We start from the raw sequence: 24188 nt of genomic DNA on the forward strand, positions 1-24188 counted from the left end.
CAGTGAGGGGGGAGCTCGTCTGTACTTTCACACTCAGGGAAGCATGAATTACAGGTGGGAATTACATCATCACACCTAGTGTTTATGGTACAGTTGCCAAGGGAGTCAGTCGACTTGTGATCTCTGGAATGAACTTCTCCAGGGCGTGAATTCAGCACAATGCTACACATGGGGAAGAGCAATAACGAAGGGCTTTGTGTCCATTTTTTATATATATACGAGTAAAAAACACTAGAAACTAAAAGAGGGGCAGTTGTGCTTTTATGTTTAAATGAGAGAAAAAATGCAGGCTTATGATAACTTGCAGGCTAACGTGTGTACTTAAACATACAGTAACTTGCAAATACACATACAATAACCACCAGACACAACAGGTTTGAAATTCTTCAGTGTATTTAATGAACAAAACTATCTTTACAAAACTTGAAATGCTTTTTGGTTTCTTTCCCTTCTCCAGCTGTTGCCGATTACTTCTTCCCCATCTTCATTTCCTGCTGGTAGCACTGCTCACAGGCAATGGAAAGTCCAACAACCAGGGAAACAAACTCCTCAAAGTCAACCTGGCCATCACAGTTGCTGTCCAGGTCCTTCATGATTTTGTCCACAGCAGCAGGGTCCTTCTGAGACTGGGTTAAAAAAAAGGGGTCGGGAGGTGAGCTTCAACAAGAAAACGCTGGATTGTACCGTATTATGTGATGAATTATTTTACAATCAACGTGTCTAAGTCGTGGACACGTTGTTCCCGTCTCACCTTGAGGAAGTTAGACAACTCGTTCTCCATCAACTGTCTGAGCTGTCCCCGGCTGAGTCCGTATTTCTTGCCTTCCTTAGTGGCGTAGCGGTGGAACACCTTGATGAGTGACTCCATGGCTGTTTCCAGTTCTGAAGGCATGGCTGCTGAGGTGTGTTTGGACTGAAAAAAAAAAAAAAAAAAGTTCAAACAGAGAATAAATTGTTGATTATGATCGGTGACAGCATAGAGTTTAGTGGACAATTCTGGATCAACTTTCATGAAAAAATGGAAAAGAGGTTGTTTGTTTTGTGATACTTGATGATACTGATGAGCTTATCTAAGGATATGAAAGAGCACGGAGGGTTCAAAAGCCAGGGAGCTGATCCCTCAGTGTAAACAGTCTCCTTTATTTGCAAGAAACAAAAGCTGGATTTACAATCGGCCCCCTCCTGTAGTGAGACTGAGCTTCATCAGAGGATCTTGCAGAGAAAATAAGTCTTGGACTGAAAATAACTTGACTGTAAATTCACAACTGGCCACTACTTGCTTCACCTATGGGTGAACTGAAGTTCAAATTCTGTTGTGCAAAAGTGGACATTGCATTTAATGAGGACGTCATGTAGCTCAATGATGGGGTAGCAACACCTTTCTCTTCACTCCAACGCCCTTCCACACAATGTGTAATGCTCACAAGGCATGTTGGCTCTGTTATTAGGTTGTTAGAATAACAAAACAAAAAAGAAATCACCAAACTCAAAAGAGTCCGTTCTGTCACCAACTGTTGCTGTATGATTACAACAGTGCAAAAGGAGAAGTGGGAGGGAGTGTTATTTGAGTTAGAGGGAATGGAAAACTTTAGCTGAATGAGGGGAAAAATGTGCGAATAGACAAAATGGTGGTTGTGCAGCAAATGAGAGGAGACGCAGAGTACATGCCCACAGTCCAACCACACCCTCTGTAGAGCACCTATATGGGCTATGACTTGTATATGTATGTGTTGACATTACAAGAAAAGAGGATGCAGTGGAGTAAAATGTGATAAACTAGGAGCCAATGTTCAGTAAGTGCTTATTGTATCAGCTAACATGTATACATCTTCTATAATTATTTTTAAAAAAAGTGTGAGCTCAAAAGTAAAAAAAAGAAAAAAGGACTTTCATATCAATACATTGCAACATTTTTCAATAGATACAAATAAAGAATACTAGCATAATAGCACAAAAAGTAAAATAATAATGTAACATAAACGGTATTAAGAATAAACAGACATGCTTCCCTTCAGGCAAACTTTGATTGGCAGATTTAAAAAAAAAAAAAGAAGTAATTAATCCAATACTCATTGGTCTTCCCCACCCAGTTGCTTAGCTGCAGGAGTTAAAGGATTTTTGAAAACCCTCCCGGAGGCAGCTAGACAGGACCGTTACATACCGATATAGTTCTTACCGTGCAGGGCGGGACGTCGTCGGCAGAGGAGAGGTGGGAATGTGTAGTGGTCGGGGAAAAGTGCAGCAGAGATTTTATAGTGAGACGCCGCCCTGACTGCTGAGCAGTGAGTCAACCTGCGGTGTGGACAGTGGACCCTGTCGACTAGAAGCGACGGCGGTGGGCGGTAACGCCATATAGTAATAAACTTCATATTAGGTTTTGGGAGATGTTGGACTAACTTACATATATATATATATATATATTACTTATATATATATAAACTCAACTGAAGCTATAATGTAGACGTAGAGGAGTAAAAATGCCATCACAACATGATTACTAATCGATTAATCATCTTTCACATGGAATGTGTTCTTGTGCTAGAAGTCATTTCCCGCCCCCCTTTGACACAGTATGCTGCAACACAAGACCAATACTATCAGCTATCTGTTCAGTCGACTAATGATGAATTGCGTGATTGCAGGAAATAGCAAAGAGTCAAAGAGAGACCCTGCTGGACTCAACAACACATGGTGGAGTTAATGAATGGGGCTCGATGTAATCAGCAGCTTTGTTTTAACCACACAAAGTCTCTCAGTGACTGCCAACACAGGCAACAATGTACACAGTGTGCTAAAGTCAAGAATAGTTTACAGTGTTGTCTTATGTGATTGCTTTAGCATTGCTGCATCTCATAGAGTTTTCGAATGGAGACTAAACTAAACAAACAGACAGATTACATTTCAGCATATAGTTATTTTGCTAAATATTTTACAGCACATACATATAATAGACTGTACGTTTTTGTACCGGAAGTTCTGTTTTGGTTCACTTTTCTTCTTATTATTGCATGCTCCTCTTTATGATGGTGATCCATAAAGCCAGTGGTGGAAAGTAACTAAGTACATTTACTTGTACTAAAGTACAATTTTGAGGTACTTTTTCTTTACTTGAGTATTTCCATTTTCTGTTACTTTTTACTTTGTACTCTTGACTCCATTTAATGTATTTGATATATTTAGTTTTATCGTTACTTGCTACATTCAGATTGATGCTGCAAAATGTAATCAACAAATACATTATACTATTATCATCTTACACTTCCAGGGTATTTTATTTCACAAGCTACTGCAATATTAACGGGATGTACACATCAATGCATGTGATTTGAAAAATGTAAAATTTAAAATGTGGACCTTAGCAGTGGTGAAAGAAGTATCCAGACGCTTAACTTAGGTATACTGCAATATAATATAAATACTTCATTACAAGTACAAGTATTTAAGATCTTCAAAAGTAACCTATTATCAGTAAGATATACTTCCAAAGTAAAAGTAGACTACTCATTATCAATAATAGGCCCTGTCAGCATTATGTTTTGTATATTTTAATCTTGGATTATTGATGCATTAATGTGCAAGCTTTGTTTTTAATGTCTCTAATTAGAACAATTCCATCCATGACTCAACTTATATTTTTGTAAACTAATTTGGAACGTATTTATCTGAAAAGTGAATAAATGTGTCAGATAACTTAAGAGCAGTGGTAAAAGTTTACATTTCTACTGCAATTGATTGAGGCGATGCCTGAATAGAGCTCTATGCCACCACCTTGTGGATATCATTAGTAATACGACTGAGGACCGGCACACTGTTTAGTTTCTACAACATCATGGTTAATGGATGTGTTTCTGTGTTTATATGACAAATAATGTATTTGTTCCCATATTGAAAACACAAATACCCAGAGCTGCTATACTGTTTTTTTCTCTGCAGTGCAAACTCAAGCGGTGGAATGTATAAATGTAAGTACATTTACTCAAATCTAAGAACAATTTGGAGGTACTTGTATTTCATCTGAGTATTTCTATTTGATGCTACTTTATACACCAACTCCACTAAAATTCAGAGGGAAAAGCTACTTTTTTAACTGCACCATATTTATCTGACACTTAAAAGATATAACATTTAGCCTACATATGATGAGTTCATATGACATGATACATTGTTAAAGATTGAACAACCCAGCAGTATATAAAGCAGTTAGAATGAGCCCAACCTCAACCAGCTACAACATTAAAAAAAATGTTGCTTGCACTGTAAATTACCATGATAAATGATCATAAGATCATTTAAAAAGGACTTTTACTTAAAGTAAAACATTGTTGATATTTGTATGGTTTTGCTACTTTTACTCAAGTGAAGTCTCAGTACTTCTTCCACAGGAGTCTTGTGATGAATTAAGCCATACTCCACAAAAGTACTTTAGGGCAACAATCCTTCATGCTCCTGAGCTGTGTTTGGTCATGTAAGAGCTATTCTGTTTGTGTCACGGTCAATGAAATCCAACTTAACTGCACAAGCAGCAGCTTAACTGAACTAGCAAACTAGAACACACATGTTTCTTTGTATTCTCCGGTGTCCCTTGTGCTAAACCAGTAGACTGACCCAGAAGTTTCCACTCACACAGAGCTTTCTTCATTGAGTTTCTACATTCTGTGCAGTCTGGCTCTGATTTTGCAAGAGAGTATGATTTAATACAGAACCAATGCAATGTTTCCCCACAAATTGGCTTTCGTACTATCTGTCTGCAGTGGCTTGATTCTATGTATCCTATTCGTGAATTCAATTTGTACACCAAATTACACGTTGAAGTGAAGAGCTGTGATTACTGTCTATTATGCAGCAAACCATGAAAAAAAAAATACACAACATTAAGTATAGTAATGTTACGTTATGAGCATACTGCATACAGTATGACTGCCATGTGCTTAAGCGCTATCTAATCTCCTAATGTGGACAAACATATTGATCAATCTTACCATAAACGATTTTTGTTGTGAAAGTTAAAAAGTAACCACACTGATGTGGACTTGACCCCACATTGCTGGAAAGGATGAAGATTGAATATGTCACACTCTACTTTCCCCTGTATGTTTTGTTTATCTTGTACTGCTATATAGGAAAACATCCATATTTCTACTAATTAAGTCAATAAAGTAAAATAAATAAATATAAATACATAAATATGAAAAAGACATGGTTGTACCTTTTGCATTTAATTGACTCCTTACTTTGCATACAAGCCATAATTGTATAGTACATGATGCGCTGATGGAGATTAAACTGCTGTGAGTTTTAAAACCTTGTTCAAATTCGCTCCACATCCACCAGCTACATTAAAGTCTTTTAAAGACATGTGTTTACATGTTACTGCATCAGTAGTAATAATCACATGATATATTATTAACATAACGCTTCGTCCCAGGTAATGTTGCCAGTGAGACTCTGTGTTTACAGTCAAACCCGAGGCGCAGCGCCACATAGAGGCCAAAGAGTATTCTTTCCACACCCATGGGGCATTTGTTCCCCACCAGCTGTGCGGGGCTAACAGATTATTTTCTGAGGATCCTGAACACGTTTTCCGTCTCCACGGCTTTGCATTTCTGTAACAGTCGAAGATGTCATTGAGGAAACAATATGCAGCTTGATGAGAGATTCACTATTGTCTATAATAGTGGATTCAGACCGCTATGGCATCAAGCTTCCAGCCCGCTGTGTGCCACACCATTTGAAGGCGTCCGTTGCGGGATGGGAAGGGTGGGGGCCAGGATGTCTGGGTGAGGAATAAAGCCACAGGCATCTCTTAGAGTGGATATACATAACAACATATTTAGAAAGCGGTTTGTTGTTTGTTTTTTAATTCAGAAGATGTTTTTCTGCTTTTTGGTTTTTCGTGCGTAAAAAAAAAAGCCCAGATCGAGTGTCTTTTGAAAAAAAAATCTTAAGAAAACGAGGAATTTACCACACGGTAAACGGGCAACGATTTTATTTTAGGGAATATTTTTTTATATGTACCGTATGGTGTATGGCCTAGATTCATCGAGATTTGTGTCCAGATGAAAAAACCAGGAGGCAGCTATTTTCTTAAAATGGCAGAGATGGATTTAAAAACAGCCACATCAACGATGGAAGCATTGGTTCGTATAAGTGTGAGTATAATATGACTGTGTATGTGTTGTCACTGGTTGTATAATCACATTACGATACATATTTTAAAGAAATTCTTATTCGAGCCTGCATTTTCAAATGGAGAACCGCTTGGATGGCACGTCTCCATGTTTCACCTGCCGCACCATGTATGGCAAATTGGCCTTCCATATGTTTTTCTGCACCCAGGAGAAAGGCTGTTGAAATAAAATGTAATATATTTTCTAAAATAACCATAACATATTGTCCATCCTCAATGGTTGTAGACAATCGTTCGTTATGTTGTCTTGATGCTGAAACTCACGTTAACGGAGGTCCTACAATGCCTCGGTGCACCAGACTCGAGCTAAATTGCTCCTCAGAAATGGAGGAAAGCGTGCTCTTTTTTTAATTATACATCAGCGTGCTCCATTATTAAATGTCAAAACAGCGTGAGTGCAGAGTGAAAAGACACGTTTCTATTTTTGGGGGCTCGCGGGACTCGTTTCCATGGAGACGGGATGCAGGACCTTCGGATGCTGCTGAGGCAATTAAGGGGAGGGAGAGAAAAAAAAAAGGCTCTGAGCGTGCTGCTTGTAGCAGATGGTTACACATAGAGCAATATAGCGACTATATGTTGCAGCAGCTTACAGCACATACCACATTAAAACAGCTCAGGAAATAAGCATGATTTTTGGTGTTGTCGAATCAGCCACTACGGTCGTTTCGTGCCAAACCCATCTAACCGGCGCGGAGGGCTCATTGCTCGCGATAAAATCATGCCTCAAACCCCTCCCCTTCTTTCCAAGAGCCGTGCAGCGCTCCCTTGATGCTGGAGTTACACACGTAGTCTGCTGCCATGGCGCCTAGATTCCAGGTGAAGGTAAGGATGCGCTGTCGCATCGCCTGTTTCACGCCTTCACCGCGCCGGGCTCAGCGCTATAGCAGTGCGCACATATCCACCGTTGATGGATACAACAGAGCCACAGTCCGTCGTGCTGCATATAGCCTGTAGCCTGCTGGGATTGCAATAGGGCTGAAACTGCGATAGGCAACATTGCTAGAGAAGAGAAAGGCAGGCCGGAGTTGACATTGGAGAATGACACAGAGCGACTGGGCTGCACTGAGGAGGAATGTAGGTTATTTTGATTCATCTAATTACTCCAATGTAACGCGTCAGTAGGGTATATAGGTCTAAGTGGTTTTCTTTCCTCCCGCTGCAGACTAATTCTGTCTCAAACGTGTCGGCAGCTGTTATTTTATTTGACTATGTAAACTGGGAAGATATTACTTTCCACAATCCACTTGTAGTCCGATTTCTGAATTTTCGTCCAGCTGTGTTAACACTGTGTGAGCTCCCGGCCTTAATAAAATCAAATCTACATATATTGTATGATCCCCTCTGCATTATCCCCTACTGATTCTGCATCCACTTCCCCAGAATCAGGGGTGTTAACAGCGGTTTCTGGTGTGCTGTTATAAGCTGTCCCGATGCTGCAGCTCATCACATCACAGCCCCCAAACCCGTCTGTGCAGCAGCAGCACCGTCTGTCAGTTCGTCTTGTCCTGGTTTTGAAGTTAATTCATAGTGACAGTGATGGAGCCTACTGCCTTTGAGGTTGTGAGTCAAGGGCATCCTATTGCAACACATAAATGCTGACTGAACACTAAAACTGAGTAATTATAACGCCAGCGAGGAGAAATGGCTAAAGGAACAGGTCCCTTCGACCGTCTCATTGTTAATGAGGCACGGTAGTCTTTTGGTTGGACCGACTGTAGCTGTGATGTCTGTGCAGGTCACTGCAACAGCCAGAGTGTCCTTTTCTATCCAATGTCCTTGAGCTGGACTTCAACATGCTCACTGCCTCAGAGGTGCAGCTTTTCACACCCCCCCCCCACCATCTCCAGCTCTGCCCACTGTGGTTACATCGAGTACTGAAGGTGCTGATTCAGCAGAGAGGTATACTTGAGAAGCACTCGCCTATACAAGGAAACAACTCCAATAATCGGTACATTACGTGGCAAATCTTATTATATGACAAATGTGTCTTTGTACAGTGACTTATTCCTTGTTATCGATTTCATCATGGGTCAGTATTTACTTCTGAGTAAATACGGCGTAAAAAAATATGCCATGAAGACTGAAAATGCTGGGCCATCTCTTGCTTATCCAAAAGCATAATGTGACTAATGGCTAAAGAGCTCATGTTGATATGCAGAGCTGCAGTTAAGGGATGCACTCTGTGCAGTGGTTTAATAATTAATGCCTGGCCTTTTTCTATATTTAACAAGAATGATGCCCAATGTCGCTTGCCTGGGACAGCTTTTTCCCATTGCCACGTCTCTCTCTCTCTCTCAGTTCAGTCTCTCTATCTCATGTGATGTTGAACCTCCTCGGTGGTACCGACTAAAACGTGTACAGAAAACCCTTCAAGTACAGAAAATTGGCTTTGAGTGCCTGGTCAGATTCCTAATCTTAATAATTTGCTTCGTCTTTTGTCAGATAGTTTTCTGATTTAAATCAAAAATGTTGCAGATTTTCTTGTTTCTTTGTACTTTTCCCCTTACAGGCTAATCGTGCACATTTCTTCCTCTCTGTGTGTCACATGCTCTTACATGTGCAGATCATAACCCCTCACCTCTTTGCCTCCGACAGTCCAACATGAAGAGCCTGGAGCATGAGCTGCATTGCACCGTGTGTAAGGACATAGTCAAACAGCCCGTGGTCCTGCCATGCCAGCACAGTGTCTGCCTCATGTGTGCCTCGGAGGTCCTGGTGGCAAACGGCTACCCGCCTCCGGATCTCCCCCCAGAGCCAAACTCCCCAGCCTCCACACCCAACACCCGCTCCCCCCGTCAGGCCCGAAGGCCTACACCTAAAGCTGAGCAGCGACCTATTGACCGCGTGCTGCGGGCAGGTTTGGAACGCTCCTTCTTCCGCCATATCAATATAATCTGTCGAGGGGGATATTTATGTCTTGTGTGGATAAAAATGGAGGCTTTTTTTTATGCGAGTGCTTTGGATTGCAGACCGATATGCAAACCATGTGATTACACGCTAACCTTCCCTTGATCCATTGTCGTTTTCTGTCTGCCTCTGCTCATAACTGGCTTTTCTTCTTGGTTCGAGGTCCCCACCCGCCATCGCCATCCATGCCCCGGTCTCCGGGATACGGCACGTATCAGGGGCGGCGCCGTAAGGAGGGCCCACCCCTGGTGATGATGTTCCCCTGTATCCCGTGCGGCCGAGATGTGGAGCTGGGAGAGAAGGGCCTTACTGACTGTCTGCGCAACCTCACCTTAGAGCGTATAGTGGAGAGGTAGGTACCACACACACACACACAAATGCACACCCTTTTCAGCCAAAAAAGTGAAATGCAAAAATATGCACAAAAGTACCCACACAGGGATCTTGTCCTTCAGTGGTTATGGTGTTTTGTGCCAAATGTACACGAGTAGTTGATTTGGGCGTGAAAAACAGAGGGTGTGGGAACATGTCCAATTTGGATTGTAATTATTCACTCTGCAGGATTCATCTTGCTGTTGATGAATCCTGCAGAGTGTGCACTGCAACATATTGTAGCTACCAAGGCTGACTGTGTGCTTCCATAGTCCAGTGGCTTCGTGCTCACTTTACAACCCATTCAATACTACTTGGCTCACTCTCTCACAGTGGGCCTTTTGCCCTCTCATTTAATTGTGTTCAAAACCTTTACATTTCTTTTGATTAGAATTTTACTCAGGTCTATAATAGTTTTAAGCTTTTGACTTTAACCCATGTGTGTGTGTGTGTGTGTCTGAGAGAGAGAGAGTATGTGAGTGAGTGCACATCTCTGTGTCATGGCTAATCTCGCATACCGCTGCACCAAACTGCACAATATTTTATGATGCTCGTTTATGGCTGAATGCTCAAAGGACCTCTCGGTGTTGCAGTGACTCACACTTTGCTTGTTTGATACTGCCATTGATTGGACTGCTGTCTGCTGACTGCTCGATCACTACTCTTAACCGGCCCCCGGCCAGTTGGGTTTCATCACCGCCGCTCTGAGGCTGCTCTGCGGCCAGAGCCAGAGTGGGGAAAAACCGTTTCACACTTTGTTTTGGATGGTGTGTTCGGCTAACAGCTAACGGAACTACACACACAGCTGACTGCATTACCGCTGCTATGCGTCTGCTCTGCGTCTGCTCTGCGTCTGCTATGCAGCCAGAGACACAGTCATGCTGTGCTGTTTTATTGGGCATTAACCTCACGTTTACAGGCAGATTGCCGAAAAAATAGACATGGAGCTTAAATAAATGCTTCCATGAGATGAAGCTGAGATGCGCTTATGCACACAGCCGGTGTAGACATCTGCATAAATTAAATGATCGTGTATCTGTTGTGTGAGACATACAGGTGGAAAACGCAGGTGAAAAACGCGTCTGAATAACTTTCAGTCTAGACGGGGGTTTAGCCGTCTGTGGGTTGTATTACATCAAACATTACAGCAGTGGTGTAGATCTACACTGAGTGCACCTTTCTGTTTGTTGGCAGATCTCTCTTAATAAAAAGTCATGAGATCACAATGGAACAAGCCTGCTTAAAGGTTAAATCCGTCTTTCTATCACTACCAGGTACAGACACACAGTGAGTCTGGGCAGTGTGGCTGTGATGTGCCAGTTCTGTAAACCTCCTCAAGCTCTGGAGGCCACCAAGGGCTGCGCTGACTGCAGGGCCAATTTCTGTAACGAGTGTTTCAAGCTGTATCACCCGTGGGGGACGCCACGAGCACAACATGAACACATCCAGCCGACGCTCAACTTCAGACCAAAGGTAAGACTTTGGAACAATCACTGTTCATTTTTTAATAATAACATGTCATGAACTTGTATTTACAGAGATTAAACCAATTATTTTAAAAACATTTTAAAACCTTTGGTACAACTTTGTAATAAGGCACCCTTTATACACATGTATAAGTCATAACTACTGGCTTCAATTGTGGTTGATTTATCCTTAACTAATGCTTCACAGATAAGTTGTATGCCAAACATAAAACAATTTACGGGTTGCCAGGTTGTGAAAACATTTCTTTGATTGGTGTTGTGATCCTTTCTATGTGTTAATAAGTATAAATCTTGGTAATATTTTAATAACTACTCATGGATTCCTCACTTTCCAATAAGCCATTCAGCATGCAGGCATAAAAGGTAGTTTGTTATAATAATGAAGTGTATTTACAAGGATGAATGAACTTCTAAGTGTACATGGAGCTGTTAAGAAACAGAACTTTTTATATGATTAATAAAAGAGCTAGATGAAAATATAAAGTGTAATCCTGAAGTGGGATCATTTTTCACAACCTGGCGACCAAAAGCAGATCAATAAAGCATCAGAAATGATGCATTCGACACAATGAATGTTGTTGCATACATATACACACTTCCTTATAATGATCTACTCTTTCTCCCTTGAGGTAAAATGTGCCTTAGAGAAATATGTTGAGATGTAATTTAGCTCTTGTCCTCAGGTTCTGACCTGTCCGGAGCATGACCAGGAGAAGCTGCAGTTCTACTGCAGGTCCTGTCAGCGGCTGCTCTGCCCTCTCTGCAAACTGCGCCGCGTCCACACAGGACACAAAATCCTGCCAGTGGCCCACGCATACCAAGCCCTGAAGGTACGACTCTGACTCTGACATAGTCTGGACTGGGTTCCTCTAAATGCTCTGCAAAATGAAAGGCGTGATACATAAGATAGTTCTGACCAACTCAGTTAAACATAGAAGTAGACATATAAGATTGAAATGGATACTTATATTTGCCTAATATCAGACAGAATTGTCGACACATACTCGCTGGAGTGGAGGAATTCAAAGCTTCTGGACCCAGGCAATACTTTTTTTATTCGTAAAGGACGATATCTCAGTTTTGGAATTGCAAGATTGAATTTGCTTTGTTGAAACACAAAGTTAAATTAAGTGTTGAGTAAATTAATTTGGATATTTTACACAGTGAACTGATGCAGTTGCATTATTTCAAAATGTTACAAAACAGCGTTCAGCGTATCAGAGACGAGCATCGCACAGCACTACAGAGCAGTGCAGTAAGTGTTACAGATTTAATGTGTAACGATTAAGCCGTCTGATGCGTATTTGTTGTATGCATATCGTGTTGTTGCTGTTTGTTTGACAGGAGAAGATTACGAAGGAGATGAACTACATTCTGTCCAACCAGGACACAGTGCTGGCTCAGATTACCCAGCTGGAGAGCTCCATCACTCAGACTGAGGTGATTCATTCTTAAAATGTTGCTGAACATGGAATTACTGTAACACCACTCAGCAGCTAAACACCATAAAACTTTGTGTTGTTTTTTTTAAGCAGCTTCTTTGACAGACTTGTCTTTTCTTTGCGACCTCACACACAACTTTTGAAAATTCATACCTTGTTTATAACACAATATTATGAAGCTTTAATCATATATATGGATTTTGTTGAAGTCTTTATTATTGTATTTGTATTATTATTGCATTTATCAACAATAAGCCTGTGACTCCTCCTGTGAAGCACCCATAACTGGAGTATGAACCTTTAATTATAGATTGATAACAACGTTTTTACGTATATACAAGTAATTTATAGGCCAGTTTAATATGGTGTACAAATGTTTTCAAAACTCATGAGGACAGTAACTTAATTCCTTCTGGAGCTTTTTAAGCTTTAAATCATGGCCTCCGTCTGCTGGTTGGGTTTGCTAAGTTGTCATGAGAGTGAAGAAGGGTCTCGAATAAAAGAATACTGCAAGAATACCATTCAATTAATCAATGTATTGCATAAATACATGTGTAGAAATACTGTACCTTTTATATTCATTACATGTTACATTGTTACTTATTATCTATTTATATGCCAGTAATTGATGTTTTACAGGCGGAGTTGCAGCGTGATTGTTGACAAATACAATAGTAATAAGATAATGTCCTTATATCTGACTGCAACTACATTTGAATGTGTTAGAAATCTTTATTAATTGTTTATTTCCTGATTATAAGTGCTACATAGGATAGGCTAACATAAAAGGTCAATGACATGTCATCATCCGATTTTATGTGTGATCGAACCTTTCACTCAATACTGTCTGTTTGTAACCAGGAGCAGCCATACAAAACACGTCCTGTTTTCTATCACAGATGATTGTTAAAGTCACAGTTTTAAGATTTAGTCCATTCGGATAAAGAAATCAGTAAAAAAAACAGCTAACACCTTGTTGTAAGGCTTAAAGTCACAGAGTGCACAGCAGTAATCTGTCCATTATAACATTGGTGTCACAATCTGCCACATTTAAAAAGCACACACAAGCTTGTTTTCAATATTTTCATCTGTTTTTGTCTTCTTCGAACGTTCCGGCGAAACTGTCCTCTGAAACAACCACAACGTAAAGGCTCGCATCAGCTGGGTGTTGCCAAACGTTTGAGCCTGTCCGTCTGCGTTGTTCTTCAACAGGTGAACAGTGTGTCGGCCAGAGAGCAGCTGGCTCAGAGCATCAGGGATCTGACGGCCGCTCTGGCCGAGCGCCACGCTTCGCTCACGCAGGCTCTGGAGGTGGCGCGCAAGAAGCGAGGCGAGGCGCTGTCCGCTCAAGTGGCGGAGAGGCGGGGCTTGATGGAACACACGGGGCTCATGGCGTTTACCCAGGAGCTGCTGAAAGAGACGGACCAGCCCTGCTTTGTGCAGGCCGCTCGCCAGACCCATAACAGGTTTGATTGACAAATCCATATAAAAACAGCAATAAACTGATCCTAACAAGTACTGCCTCTGTAGCCAAAGCCTGAATAAAGCGTATTCGTCTCTCCACATCAGTGTGCCACACCGTGTCACTGGCTGACGTGTTTCTTCATTACAATGAATGTGGTCTCTGCAGTTTGCTAAGAGTCAATCCCACATACAGTACATTGTCCCGCTCACATAAATACTCACTAGTGCACCAAATATGTATGAATCCGCAGCTTAAAATAGTCCCCAAGAAATGGACAGTGTACTTGTGTTTGAGAAACATTAGTGAAGAACTACAGTGCCCACTTAATAAAACAATTGAATGGCTTGTGATTGAGTGACAAAGACGCATTATTGTTTTTTAAAATCTTTTTTGGTATTTGTTGACACTAAGAATAACAAAGAATGACGTCAGCCTAATCTTTTAAAAGGTAATCATACGCCCTTTCCTCCTCATCAGTCTGTTTCAGCCCTCACTGTTCCTCCCTAGTTCTTCTAACACTGCTCTCCCTGCTTTTTTTCCCACTGCACCAGGTTCAGCAAAGCAATTGAGAATCTGGAGCATTTCACTCTGGCTGCTGACCCATCCTTCAGACATTTCCAGCTGGACGTCTCCAAAGAACTCAAACTCCTGACAGAGTTGAACTTCATCCAGGGTGAGGAGGGGAGTGATGGGAGGATGGGAGCGGAAGGGAAAGGGTGGGCAACACGATAAGAAAGGAAGGGAGTAGAAGACGAGAGGAGCTTTTTGACAGCTTTCTTATCTCCCTTAAACTGTCTTATGAAGAAGAGTAACATAGTAGGTTCATGTTAGTCAGTGAAGTGAAGGTGGCAGTACAACTATCACACGTTCTAGATTTGAGTTATTCGTGTACATTAAAACTATTTTTGTCGCAGCTCCACTGGCTCCAGTGATTGATACCCAGCACACCCTGGCCTATGACCAGCTCTTTCTGTGCTGGCGACTGCCCCAAGACTCCGTGTCTGCCTGGCACTTCTCCGTCGAGTATCGCCGCCGGGGTGTGGTACCGGGAGGAGCGTCTAGAGGCGGCGTCAGAGGAGGATTGTCCGCCGCCCGCTGGGGCTGGCAGCGATTGGATGAAGTGAGCGGGAGCAGCGCGGTGATCGACAGGTTGGAGATGGACAGCGTGTACGTGCTGCGGGTGAGAGGCTGCAACAAGGCCGGCTACGGGGAGTACAGCGAGGAGGTGTACCTGCACACCCCTCCTGCACCAGGTGAGAGAACACGTTTTCGGTGTAAGAAGGGGTCAAACGCTGCCCTAGTTTGGTAGTGTCCCACTGTGTGTGTGTGTGAGTCATTATAGCAAAATGTGGTCCTGCAGACATCTACTGTAGCGGAACTACCACAAAGCGGTTTTGAGTACTTTGCCAGGTGTTTATATTTCTGTATGTGTACGAATTGTGTCACTGCGATAGCGTCACAACCGGACAAGATGCGGTCACGACATTTTACAGGTGTGTAGTTGAGATCAAATGAAGACAGAGTTTGAAGACGGGATCGTCCCTCACCACCATAAAGTGTCCAGAATATCTTATTTATACATTTCTTTTGGCATCTTCCACTCCACCATGCAAGAGTATTTCTTCTATTTTTGGTTCATGACTTAAATCAGTGACACGTGTATGATAGCGACAAAAAATGCCGTTATATCCAAACAGCAAGCTGTAGTTTCTGTCACCCAGGAGCCATTCATCTCTTCACACCTGCTATTATTTAAAAGCATATGGGATGGTTTCCATGATGAGCAGTTAATAATTCATTCTCTTTTTTTCTGCCCATTCCTATCTTCTCTTCTCCAATTTTCGTCCTCCACTTTCTCACATGCTCCCTTTCTTACTCTTTTTTTGTTACTTCATCCCTCTCTCATGTTTTATTTCCATTTCACAGCTTTTTACTTGTCACCCTCTTCTGCGCTCCTTCCACGCTGCCAACCTACATGCCTCCTACGGAACGTAAGAAGTGCATTCATATCTCATGAACCACCCCGCTGTACCCTCATGCTCTTCTCCTCTTTCTCTTCCTGGTCATCCCATGCATCCTCTGTTCTTCCACCCCCATCTAGAACCCCAATCTCACCCCTCAGCCTCCCGCTCTATGGCGAGATCTGTCAGAGCGCTGATGAGGTTTGCAGTTTGTTAAGACGCAAGGCTTAACAACGTGGATCGGAATCCGATCCGGGGCTTTTTGATTGGTTGAGTTGAGTGATTGGTGACTTCCTTGTGCCCCAGTAGGCTGTTTTTCCTCCCTGCTACTGCGTATGTTCCCTCAGTAAATTGTACTTCCTTTGGAAAAATCTGCACTCCCCACAGCCGGAGCTTCTTTGTGATACCTTCTGTATTTTACTCCCCGAGTCATCAATCTATAGTGTCCTTTTCTCTTCCAGTGCTGCTGTGAGGAGGTGCATGCCTGCTCTCGCCCCCTAGTTTCTCCTCTCAATTGCTTCCTATTCTCCTCATTTCTCTTCTCCTTGCTGCTTTCGGACTGTAAATCTGTACCACTTTCCCTCTGTTGCCTCCCAAACGTCTTCTGTCGTTACTAAAACCCCTATATGTCATTTTTGAATGTACCTGTCTCTTTGTCCTCCCCTTCCCCTCACATCTAATTCTTCCTCCCTCCCTTCTCTTTCTACCCCCCCCCCCCTTTTTTTCCTTTTCTCTGCTGTGTCCTACCTCCCTGTCTCCTCCCAGTGCTCAACTTCTACCTGGACTCTCGCTGGGGTCTTCATGCTGACCGGCTGGTGGTCAGTAAAGAGCAGCGCTGTGCTCGCAGCGTCCCCGGTCTGTCCCTGCTGCAGGCCGCTGACCACGCCCTCACTTCCTGTCACCTGACCTCAGACCTCCTGGTGGGGGATGTGGCTATTACACAGGGAAGGCACTACTGGGCATGCTCAGTGGAGCCTGGGTCTTACCTCGTGAAGGTTAGTCAAGTCTAGTAGTAAATTCTACGTATCTTATGTACTGAAAACGACATAATATTAGTGCATACTGCCAGTATGTGGAAGGTTTGGTTTCAAGGTTTTCTCAATGATCATCTATATTCCTGATAACATAAGCAACAATTGTAGATAACGTTTTAAACAAAACTATTACTTCTTACAAATTTAAAACTCAGTTGATCTTCTCCATCAGGACTGATTAGATTCGATTGACAGTAACCTAGCCTGCATTGTAACACTGCACATTCTAAAATGAGTGTTTCTACTATTAATAGTACGGAACAATGTTTGTATTTCTGCTTCCCTAAAATAATGAAATGGGGAAATAGAGAACTAGATCAATCAGTTGTGTGAAGATTTTCTACAAGATAAATGTTTAGTTGATTACAAATTGATTGCTTTTTTTCTTTTTGAACAGGTGGGAGTTGGTCTGGAATCTAAACTGCAGGAGTGGTTTCACCTTCCACAAGACATGGCCAGTCCCCGGTGAGTACCTGTAGTAGTAGTTCAGGTATTTGACTTGGGTATTTGTATTTCTCCACTACATTTCAGGGGGGAATATTATACTTTTATATTCTCTACATTTGATTGATGAGCTCTAGTTACTTTTCCTATGAAGATTTTACATTAAATAAAAACATTGGATGAAATAGAATTTTGTCACAGTTGGTGAGTATGAGGCAACAGGGATACGACCCAAATGCAGACAAAGCACATTAAAAGGTATGAAAACCGATCAAAAATCTGGAAAGGCAGTCCAAACAGGCAAACAATTCCAGAGGGGTAAAAGAAGATCTAAAGTTCAAAAAGATCAGGCAAGGTTCAAAAGCACACAATCACAATCGTCTTGGGCGGCACTAAGAGCTGGATGCAGAGATGGCGCCCTTGAATAACAGATTCCCGCAAATAGAGACATATAATATTCCCGATATTTCCTTCGGGACAATAAAGTCTATCTTATCTTATCTTAATAACATGTCAGTCACAAGGGCCATTTTGCAGAATGAGTACTTTTTTTGTTTGATATTTTACTGCTAGTACTTTTGTAAGTAGGACTTTGAATGCAGGACTTTTGTTTTGGAGTATTTTTACATTGATGTCTTGGTACTTATATTTAAGTAAAAGGAAATGAAAATGTTCATTGCCACTATACAACAGATGCAAGTAAATAAGCAGTGTAACATAAGGAGATGACTCATCCATTATAAGTGTTTTCAAACTGCGCTCTCCCTCCAGCTACGACCCGGACAGTGGTCATGACAGCGGAGCAGAGGACGCTCTGGACTCCGCCCCACCATTCTGCTTCCTCACTATGGGGATGGGTAAGATCTACCTGCCCCAGCACAACTACCACCACCACAGTAGCCATGGGAACGGTATCCGAGACCCCATCACCAACGGCAACGGCCCCTCCTCGTCCGCGGGCCTCACCTACCCGCTGCCCCCTCGGCTCGGCGTGTGCCTTGACTTTGAGAAGGGTCGCGTCACCTTCTATGATGCCCACTCCCTTCGGCCTCTGTGGGAAGGTCACGTGGATTGCTCCGGCCCCGTGTGCCCGGCGTTCTGCTTCATTGGCGGGGGGGCTCTGCAGCTGCAGGAGCTGGTAGCCAATCGCAATGCGGACCAGACTCCGGTCAGAAGGGTAACCATCCAACCCCGGGTCTCCAACTCAAAGAACAACTGACGGCTGATCTGAGGTCATAGGTCATATGGTTATTTGGAATGTAATTGGTAATTGTGAAGTATTTACTCAGCTAGAGCGAAAAAGTTAGAAATCTCAGCGATTTTGTTTTGTATTTTATTTTCTTTGTACAAGATAATGTTTCTATAGCAACAAATATGCAATGTAATTAAGTTTATAACATTTTTGTTATATGCAGTTTTGCAAGAGTTATTGCTTACGTAGTGTCTGGGATATCCAGCACTTCATATTATGTTATATCTTTGATGCTTGCACTTGTAGCCAGGCTATATTGCATACATTTATAAAGCTAATGTAGATACAGCGCCACACAATGTCGTCCTCTCTGTAGAAGCTTTTACTCTGTTATTTCATGCCCTTAATGTTTAAAGCTTAAGAACTCTTATGTTTTAGAGATATATTTGTATGTAAAAAAAAAAAAAAAAGGCCTTGACTATTGAATCTATAACTAAACTTGTGTTTAACCACACAGATTTCACCCGTTATGATCCCCAACCAAAGCTATTGTTTTTCTGGGATGTAAATGTGGTAAATTAGAGATAGAGAGGAACAATGAGGCAATACTGTAATTAGAAGCTCCAATTATACCTCTGCTGCACAGCTAATCACTAGTTCCCGCAATTCTGTTTGTGCATTGCTGTTTTGTGTTTCAAAGACATGAGTCTGATGTGTGTGTGTGTGTGTGTGTGTGTGTGTGTGTGTGTGTGTGTGTTTGCTTGCCTATGCGCATGGGTGCGTGTGGTTTGACTGATAACAGCATTGATTCATTGGCTGACGGTGAAAAGTTGTTTTCTTGCAAACAATGCTTTTTTTTGTGTTTTTTTCAACCTTGCTTGATTGTAAGTTAATGAGCAGCGCTTCTTATGAAATGATTAGTAGATTAAATCCATGTGAACTTCACCTGCTGGCAGAATATTTGCAAAATAAAATTACATACACTACCGTTCAAAAGTTTGGGGTCACTTAGAAATGTCCTTATTTCTCAAAGAAAATTTCTTTCAATGAAGATAACATTAAATTAATCAGAACTCTCTATACATTGTTAATGTGGTTAATGACTATTCTAGGTGGAAACGTCTGGTTTTTAATGAAATATCTACATAGGAGTATCTGGAGCATCACATTTGTGGGTTCGATTATACTCTCAACATGGCCAGAAAAAGAGAACTTTCATGTGAAACTCGCCAGTCTATTCTTGTTCTTAGAAATGAAGCTATTCCATGCGAGAAATTGCGAAGAAACTGAAAATTGACACGAAATTGTCTGGGTGACCCCAAACTTTTGAACGGTAGTGTAAATACTAAATAAACGCAAATTTGAATTACTAAAACACCTTCTGTTTCCTTTTGATGTTGTTTTATTCTGATCTGAATTCTGCTCCATTCCAGAATTCATTGTTGCAATCTTCTCTGAGAGGATGACGCTCTCCTGTTTCACCACTAGAGTGCAGCAAGTCATAGTAGAAGACAGATATCTCCAACCTCATCTGAACACACTGCAGCTATTGTAACGGTCAGAATATTTATATTTGGAAAGAAAAATAATTGGACCCATTTTCCATACAAATGGTCCTTCTTTATAGGATGTTGGCAGACGCACACTTTGAAATGTGCGGTTAAAAATTGGAAACCGGAAAAACTGGCATAGTTTTCCAAATCTCCTAAAACTATAGTTTATATAGGCTACTACCTGCCTTTTTTTGTTACGTTCTCATTTAACAGCACCGTTTCTGGCTTTACTTACAGTTCATTTGTTATTTATTCTTTTGAAAGGTACTGTGTATAATTCAAGGTGAAATATGAGACAATGAGATGAAGAAAAGAGGGAGAATTTAAAGTCAGTGACAAAATAAATATGTTTAACTCTTACCATATATCCATTGCCACGCTTTGATTGATTGTCACCGATTGCCATAATAATATATGACTCCATACCAGCACACAAACCTTTATATTTGTTGGCCGATCTGGACAACCATCATAAAGTAAAACTAGACGACTCATGCCAAGTCTTGATATATACAGAATAGCATTTCCTGCCAAAAGGTCTCTTGTATGAATGTATGAGTTCATGTGTAGAAATTACCATGAATCAAACTTTATTGTTTACACACATGCAATAAAAAGTTGACTTAACAGCAGACGTAAAATACATGTCCTTGAGTCCTGCATGGCCTCTGATCTACTGCATATAACATCAGTTTAGTTTCATAAATTGCAAAAGACGCCACCTATTGGCTAATCACAGTTTAAAATAGGAAACAGACTTGATGGAGAGATTCTGGCTCAATGAAACACCTTGGATAAGAATAATGCATAGTGATGACCATCTGCTTTTGATCGAGATATTAACACCTCACATGTGTAGGTACTTAGCATTCCTTATGTAAATGTAATGTAAATCGCTGGCGTTTACCTTTTATGAGCTTCAATATGAAAATCCACATGTGTGTTTAATTGGACCAACATTAAAGGGGAAACTGTTGGGGGATTTGGGTTTGCTTCGACCACAAAGGGAAAATAAAAATGTAGAAGAAGAAAAAAAAAAAAAAAAGAGAGTTGAATCGAGAAAAAATATATCTAAAGCGCACAGCCTTGACACAAGCCAAGGTTCTTGTTTAACGTCCTAATACACACAGATAAAAGTACTGCCTCCAAAGGGAGGTTTAGCTCTGATCCCCCATGATATAGAAGAAGCGGAATGTACAGTAAAGCATGAATACAGCACGGCACAGCCCTCCACCCACCCCCTTGAGCTTGCTGCACCTCTCTTCTTTAGTCCAAATCTGTAACAGATTGGGTTTAGTCTGACTGGAGGTATGCAGCCACAACACCACATGTAGGGGTCTGCATAATCCCTCCACTAAGTATTAAGCACACAGCATGGGCATTCTTTTAAAGAGCTGGCAGGAATTACCAATACATAATCTCCATGATCATCATTTAACATAGTTCAGTGGGAGAGCATGGGGGGAGGGAATCGTCGGAATATATGAGGGATCTAAAAGCTGTATGCAATCTGTGAGAGACAGTGTGCGGTGCCATCTGGAGAACACATAGACAAAGTCTGTCGGAATCCTCTCACCCAACTGTCTTAAACAACATGAAGCTACATCACATGTCCGAGACCTGATTTGTTTGTTGAATCTGCTGTGTGGTTTCTATAGCCTGAAGAGGAATACGTTGTTTATGGGGAACCTGCTTGAAACGATTCTGCTGAGTTGAGACCATTAGCGTGGATCTCTGCGGTGGAGGCCTGCAGTAGGAATTAAGTAGGCAGGGGGTGGAATAAAATGTGGAAATGTGTTTCCGCTGCAAGCTGCAGTTCATGACAGCTGCTCCCTGCGCTTTATAGTCGTGGACTTTTCATTCGATTGAAGATTAATTATTCATCTTCATAAGCACAAACCTCCACATTACAATCACAAGAGGTGGCGTCTCTTAATTTCTGCCTCCCCATATGAAACCGGTTATTTCTGGAGCAATTTAATCACACCCACGTCATTCATTTCTCTTACTCGGTTTGCTCTGCCTTAAAACTCAATAACGTTGCCTTGATATTATTCTTCCAGACGCGGCCACAGCTGAAACATTTATTTTTCTCCTTCTCGTCCATCCATCCATCCACCCATGAGACGGAGAGGCATGAATAATATACTACTTCCTGCTTTTATCTCACTGATAATCTGAATAGAGGTAGAAGGGGGAAAAAAAATCAATCAGCTAAATGTTGGCTAAGAGGATTTGAGGGGCATGGCTGGGCCGTCTTCCGTCACTATAATAAATGAAGGGTGACAGTAATGCTACACTGAGCCCATATGGCCACATACTGTAACCTAGTGCACTGCAACTGTGAGAGAAGACACAGGGCTAATTCAGTATAACATTTACGCTACAGTGGCATATCCTCCTGTATTGGATTGCACTTTGTTTTTCTCTGCCTAATGATGCAATGAGTAGTATGCAATGCTTGGTAGTTTACTGCATAAATCAAACTGCACACAGTGCACAATTGGACAATTACAGTGCCCTCTGACATCAAAGGCTATATTACAGGAATGGTTTGACATCTCAGGAACTTCGCTTATTCGCCTGCTTGCTAAGAGTTACATGAGAAGATCGATGCCACTCTCGTGTTTGTTCACTAAATATAAGTCGTTTGGCCTGCAGCTGGGTAGCTTAGCTTAGCATGAAGACCGTAGATGGTATAAAATACCCTACAGAGAAATAAAACTGTTTTCTTTACCGTTACCTTTTGCTTGATCCGGTTTGTTTTTAACAAAGTCTCCTTCGGAGAGGTCTCGCTGTCGAAATCACCTAAATATTCAACCATGACATTGAAAATCTTTCAGATGAGACTAAGCTACGCTTTCTGTACTCCAACACAACAAACCCCCACAACACTCTTCAACTCTCACTTTCCACTGTTCACATGACACAATAACAAACAGATCTATTACATTTCAAGCGAAACGTAATAGAAAAAACGTTTTAGTTTGTTTTCCTTTCCTTTCCATAACAGGGTCCAGGTTGAAAAATACCAAAGTTACCTTTTAGAAAGGTCATGCTATGTTGAGGTTAATGTTCCCGCTGCCTCCAAGTGACTAAAATGAAAGCTATCTCAGGTTTAACTAGTCTGCAATGTGGGGATGTTATCCTTTAGAAACGATTTAATTCTGAACCCAAAATAATGGTTCACTGGTTTGAACCATTAAAATCTGTCTTTTGGATCACGAGTGTGAAGTGGACCAAACTATATTACACAGCTTTTGGCCCTAAAGTGGAACTTTAAGGCTGGCGTAAAAATTCAGATATATATCTCTACAGTCTGTCTGTACCTAGGATATTATTGTTTCCATAAAACCGAGGTGTGGAATAACATTTTAGCCAGACTAATGGCTCAGAATTCTTTGTAAGAAATGGTGTGAGCAGGTGTGGGACCATTGCACGTGTGGTTGGAAACCATGATTTCTGGTTGAGCTTTACGTACTATGTGACAGATCCATTCAGGGAGTAAGTAAGTCAGGACGCAGCATATTTTGTGTGGTTCTCCACCTTGGTCAAAAACGTGCTGAGTCGGACCTCAATAGCCCCTGCACTGTTAAAATTCCAGGGTCTCTGAAAAGTGAAAGGCAAGTCAAATCAGTGTGTCAACAGGGGATCTGTAAACCACACGTTTCCTGGACGGCTCTGTCAAGACCAGCTGTGCATACATCATAGCCTGCATGATCCGTGTGTACAGAAAGAAAGAAATAAAAGACAGACGGGGGGGGGAGAGACAGAAACAAAGACAGAAACAGACGTGAAACAACACACACCGACAGGCGTACACAAAAGGAGGAGGGGGAGTTGGTACTTGATCTGTGAGAAGAGAAAAACAGTCTAACCACGTCTCTGAAGTCTGACAACTCCATAGTCCTATCTGTTACCATGTCAATACTTCACAACAGCCCACCCCGGCCGCCTCGTCTGTCCCTCCTCACCTTCCAGATGCTCACGCAGTGAAGGGGTGAAAGGTTGGCAGGTGCCTGGGGGAGCGGCAATGAGCCTCAGGGGTCAGATTTCTGGGAGGTCAAGCACTCGCAGTCTTTGGAGTTGAACGAGCGGGGAGAGAGGGGGTGGAAGGGGGGGGGGGACAATATGGCTAGTGTCC

At 41.9% G+C, this 24188-nt stretch overlaps 2 protein-coding genes across 3 annotated transcripts; one reads left to right on the top strand and one right to left on the bottom strand.

The window, feature by feature from the left end:
• Positions 1–382: 382 nt before the first annotated feature.
• LOC306708553 (protein S100-A1-like) lies at positions 383–2314 on the bottom strand. Of its 2 annotated transcripts, none has more exons than XM_079176404.1 (3): positions 2177–2314; positions 752–913; positions 383–626 (listed from the first exon to the last, which is right to left on the bottom strand). In XM_079176404.1, the coding sequence occupies exons 2-3, from the start codon at positions 890–892 to the stop codon at positions 468–470; spliced, it is 300 nt and encodes a 99-aa protein (XP_079032530.1). In that variant the 5' UTR covers positions 893–913; positions 2177–2314; the 3' UTR covers positions 383–467. The 2 variants fall into 2 exon arrangements, with proteins under 2 accessions (XP_079032530.1, XP_079032531.1); XM_079176405.1 differs by having other exon boundaries at positions 2162–2279.
• Positions 2315–6020: 3706 nt separating this feature from the next.
• On the top strand, positions 6021–18518 carry trim46b (tripartite motif containing 46b; the record flags this gene model as incomplete). Its single annotated transcript, XM_079176447.1, has 12 exons — positions 6021–6149; positions 8783–9044; positions 9257–9446; positions 10741–10939; positions 11637–11783; positions 12298–12393; positions 13608–13861; positions 14412–14533; positions 14775–15113; positions 16587–16816; positions 17253–17320; positions 18071–18518. Exons 1-12 carry the CDS (start codon positions 6057–6059, stop codon positions 18516–18518), a joined length of 2448 nt encoding a protein of 815 aa, XP_079032573.1. The 5' UTR covers positions 6021–6056.
• Between the last annotated feature and the right edge of the window lie 5670 nt (positions 18519–24188).

The sequence above is a fragment of the Pholis gunnellus genome (genome assembly GCF_910591455.1).
Source record: "Pholis gunnellus genome assembly, chromosome: 16".
Lineage (NCBI taxonomy): Eukaryota > Metazoa > Chordata > Actinopteri > Perciformes > Pholidae > Pholis > Pholis gunnellus.